The 3,720-nt window shown below is 41.8% G+C and overlaps 1 protein-coding gene across 1 annotated transcript; it reads right to left on the minus strand.

Moving 5' to 3' along the window:
* Positions 1 to 560: 560 nt before the first annotated feature.
* Positions 561 to 2,877, minus strand: LOC311365113 (protein C1orf43 homolog; the record flags this gene model as incomplete). The annotated part of the gene is made up of 7 exons (XM_084484631.1): positions 561 to 771; positions 1,149 to 1,207; positions 1,530 to 1,696; positions 2,182 to 2,235; positions 2,360 to 2,468; positions 2,608 to 2,709; positions 2,815 to 2,877. The coding sequence occupies 7 exons, from the start codon at positions 2,875 to 2,877 to the stop codon at positions 561 to 563; spliced, it is 765 nt and encodes a 254-aa protein (XP_084340757.1).
* Positions 2,878 to 3,720: the final 843 nt, after the last annotated feature.

Here is a 3,720-nt window from a genome sequence, read left to right on the forward strand (position 1 = left end):
CAATTTTTTCAACTTGCTATTATTTAATTGTTATTATAGTTCTGTCACCTAATTATGTTTTTCATACTTCTGATCTTTTCATGTTTTTCCTTACTGTATAGTAAAACAAATGTAAAGTCATGTTATTGTACATTTTCTTTCAATAAATCCTGTTAAGTTGAGGACTGTCTTGTCTTCCTCTCAAGTTTACCATTTTATTACCAGAAATGTTGCTCAGTCGTCACATCACTCGGTGACTACTGCCACCTAGTGTACAAAAAACCAACTAGCAATACAGGCGTGTCTGACGTTTATCTCAGATCACACATCACAATGAACACGAAACCACAAACAAACACCAACACACAACATTAAAGTTATCAAATAAGTTAACGCATTCTGTACAAATATGTCTCTCACCCATCACAATATGGATCAGAAGATACATTCAAGTCAAGTAAGAAAATATAATCGCAGTATGAGTCCGCATTGTCCTCTCATTTGATTCCCTTCCACGCATTGACCGCGTCCCCTTTTGCTCTGAGCAGCGCCTCTCCCTTCCTCCATGTAAAGTCTCTCTCTCACAAGGTGCTCTCCAGGGTGTTGTAGTTGTCCTTGAAGCTCTTGAGCTCCAGGAAGTGCTTGGGCCTCTTGCTTCGCTGGCCGGTGGAGGGCAGGTAGGTGACCTGGATGGTGGAGGGGGTGGTGCCGCGTGCGGGGGAGCCCGTCAGGTCCTTGGCGGCACACTGGTGCTGCTGGTCCAGGCTGGTGCTGCTGGAGTAGGCCTTCACCCTGGGGTGTGGAAGAGCGGGAGAGTACAGTCAATAATGTCCACAGAGATGGGTGGCTCCCGATTCTAGGGAATCGTTTGATTACAGGAACAATTCCGATAAGGCTCTTTATGAATTGAATTGTAGATAGGACCATTAATATCTGGTTAATTTGTATTAAGTTGTTATACAATTATATATGTGATCCTTTTGACACTATAAAAGAGGTTTTGAAAATACTACATTTTCCTGATACTTGCAACTTAATCTATTACCTACACTTTGATTTACTGCACTGTTGAGGAATAGTGTGTATTCAAGTCGTACTGCCAAACTGCTTACAAACCAATGAGATGTTTCATTGTATTGTAGCGGCAACAGAAACATTCAGACACTTACACATCCGCTAGTTCATCTAGAGCTCGTTGGTATTTCAAATACTCTGCTTCCCCAAACACCTGAGACAGAAAGCAAGGTTTATCCACTTGTGACAGTACAGCGAAGGTTACTGTAGAGCAAAGTGTGTCATGCTGCAAACTTTTGCAAGCTTTGCAAATGTGACATGTGATTTCTATTCTATTCTATTCAGATGTAAAATCACTACAGTGGCTGCTTATGAGAGAAAGCATTGACTTTTGAATGTCCATGTCCATCGATCCACAATGAGGACCATCTCTAATAGCGGCCCTAAACAAAACCTCATCAACAACCCTCAAACACATTCCAAGCCTATTCCTCTGACCCCTGGGCCAATCGGCACAAGGCTCCACGGCTATGTACCCCGGTGCCGTGGCGGGCGTTGTCGTAGCCTTCCAGCAGGCGGTCGATGAGTGCGCTGCGGCTGCTCTTGATCAGGGAGTGGGAGTTGCGCAGCTCCAGCAGCCAGCTCCGGAAGCTGCGCCCGGTGAACGCCCCGGGGGTGTGGCTTATCTCCTGCAGCGTGATACCTAGTGACAGGTGAGGGCGGAAGGGGACAGAGCATTGGGCGGCGTGTTAAATCATCTACTGTTATTTCAACACTTTGCTTTCATCCAAAGCGACTTAAGGTGGGATGGTCTTTTACAGGAGTAAGGTAAGAAGACTGCAGATGTGGGGGATCCAACCCAGGAGGTAAGGGTCTGGCATCTCAAGGATAGTAACAGATTGGCTGAGGACATTGGAGATGGAACCCAAAACCTTTTTTCTGGGACTCTGCCCCCATATTCTGATGTGAAATGTCTAGGTTGTAAAAATCCAATAAAAAATGTTCTGAAGAGCTTAACAGTTGTATTTTCTTTATGGATTTTTGACTGCTCAGAGGGTATAAGGTAATCAGTGCCCTCATCAAGAATCAAAAGCACAAATATACAATTATTTCTGAATCTATTCAAGGGATACAATATATATATATATATATATATATATATATAATAGACTTCTATAAAACTCTCACCTGAGTCACGAATGGCATCAAGGGCTTTCATTCTGTACAGGTAGTTGTAGCAACCTTTGAATTACAAACATATGCCCATGACCCAAAGTCAACATGTTTATGACAGTTATAACAGTTCATCAACGTATTCGTTCAGGCTCAAATGTATACTGTTTACAGAGAAAACAAAGCGACTCACTTATTTGCGAAGGATGCTTCAGCCTATCGTCCTCCTCTGATAACAGACGGGGCTCGAAGCGGATTTCCTGAACCTTGGTAAGTCTTGAATCGATCTTCTCCCTCAAGCCCTGTAATGCATATACTTTATTGCATATTGCTTTGATTCATATGCAGATGTTATAGTGATAACGTTAGGCTATGCTCCATTGTACTGAAGAAGGCAGCACCGTTATAACTGCACATAGGAAGAGCGCAAAGCAGCATTACCTTAGGTGCATTGTGTCCAATGGGCGCATGGGGTCCTCGACGAGATCGCATGGCAAAACGCATAATTTGCCTCTTAACGAAGATGAACAGCAACACAAACACCTGCACATAAACGTGGTAGACTGAGCTGCTACATTTATGCGACATTCACAGACTAATTATCTATTATTGTAAAACCAGCTGGGTTGGCCATTCAATGATACTTACCAGACTTCCATAGGCCATTACTAGAACTACATTAACTCCAGATAATGGCGAAGAATCTGCCATTATGTCTGTTTATGTGTGGCACCAGGCTGAATGAACAGCTCCCTGGACCACGCAAGTTAGCAATCTAGCTAGACCATAGACACCTGACTGATGGCTAGCTATGTGCCCCTTGTTTTAATATCACTATGTACAACTAGAACTTGTCGATAGGATGTTCGCTTTACAAAGCCACATTTCGCATTGAATTAAATCCTCTCGATTTTTATCAACCCAACGAGGTATTTCTCGTTAATGTCGCTAGCCATGAAAGATGATAACAACACAGAGCAGACGATTAGGAGACAGTATTTGCAACCCTTAACAACACCGTATTAACGTTGTAGCAGGGCAGCACAAATCGGCGGCACCTGCGCACTGGACCAATGGACCGTTGATGATTTCTGAGATAAACCTATTTTATACAGTCTATGGATACAACTTTCAACTCTCCATATTATTATGTCTTATTTTAATGAGACATCAATTTTTGGTTTGGAAGAGATGTGCAATATTCTGATATATAAATCCATTTTTTAGCATAATTATGTCGTCATCTTCCTTAAGACCATAACCAGTTCGATTATTTGAGAGTAATTATGGTTGCATGTTTCTTTAAATATAAAAGTAATATAATGAATAGCAAAATAGTATGCATATCGCACAATGACGTTAATTCATGATTAAACCTTATAGTAAAAAGGGGAATTGTACAAAAATACACATTTTTGGTAGCAATATTTTTCAAATAGTTTGGTGAGCATCTAGATCAGACGTAAAAAGATCCATATTCATATTCCAGCTAAAAGTGGGTTGATCACATGTCTTCGGTCCAGTTTCCTTGAATCTCTGGGTGAACCACGTGAC

This window comes from Micromesistius poutassou, assembly GCF_964030765.1.
Source record: "Micromesistius poutassou genome assembly, chromosome: 20".
Lineage (NCBI taxonomy): Eukaryota > Metazoa > Chordata > Actinopteri > Gadiformes > Gadidae > Micromesistius > Micromesistius poutassou.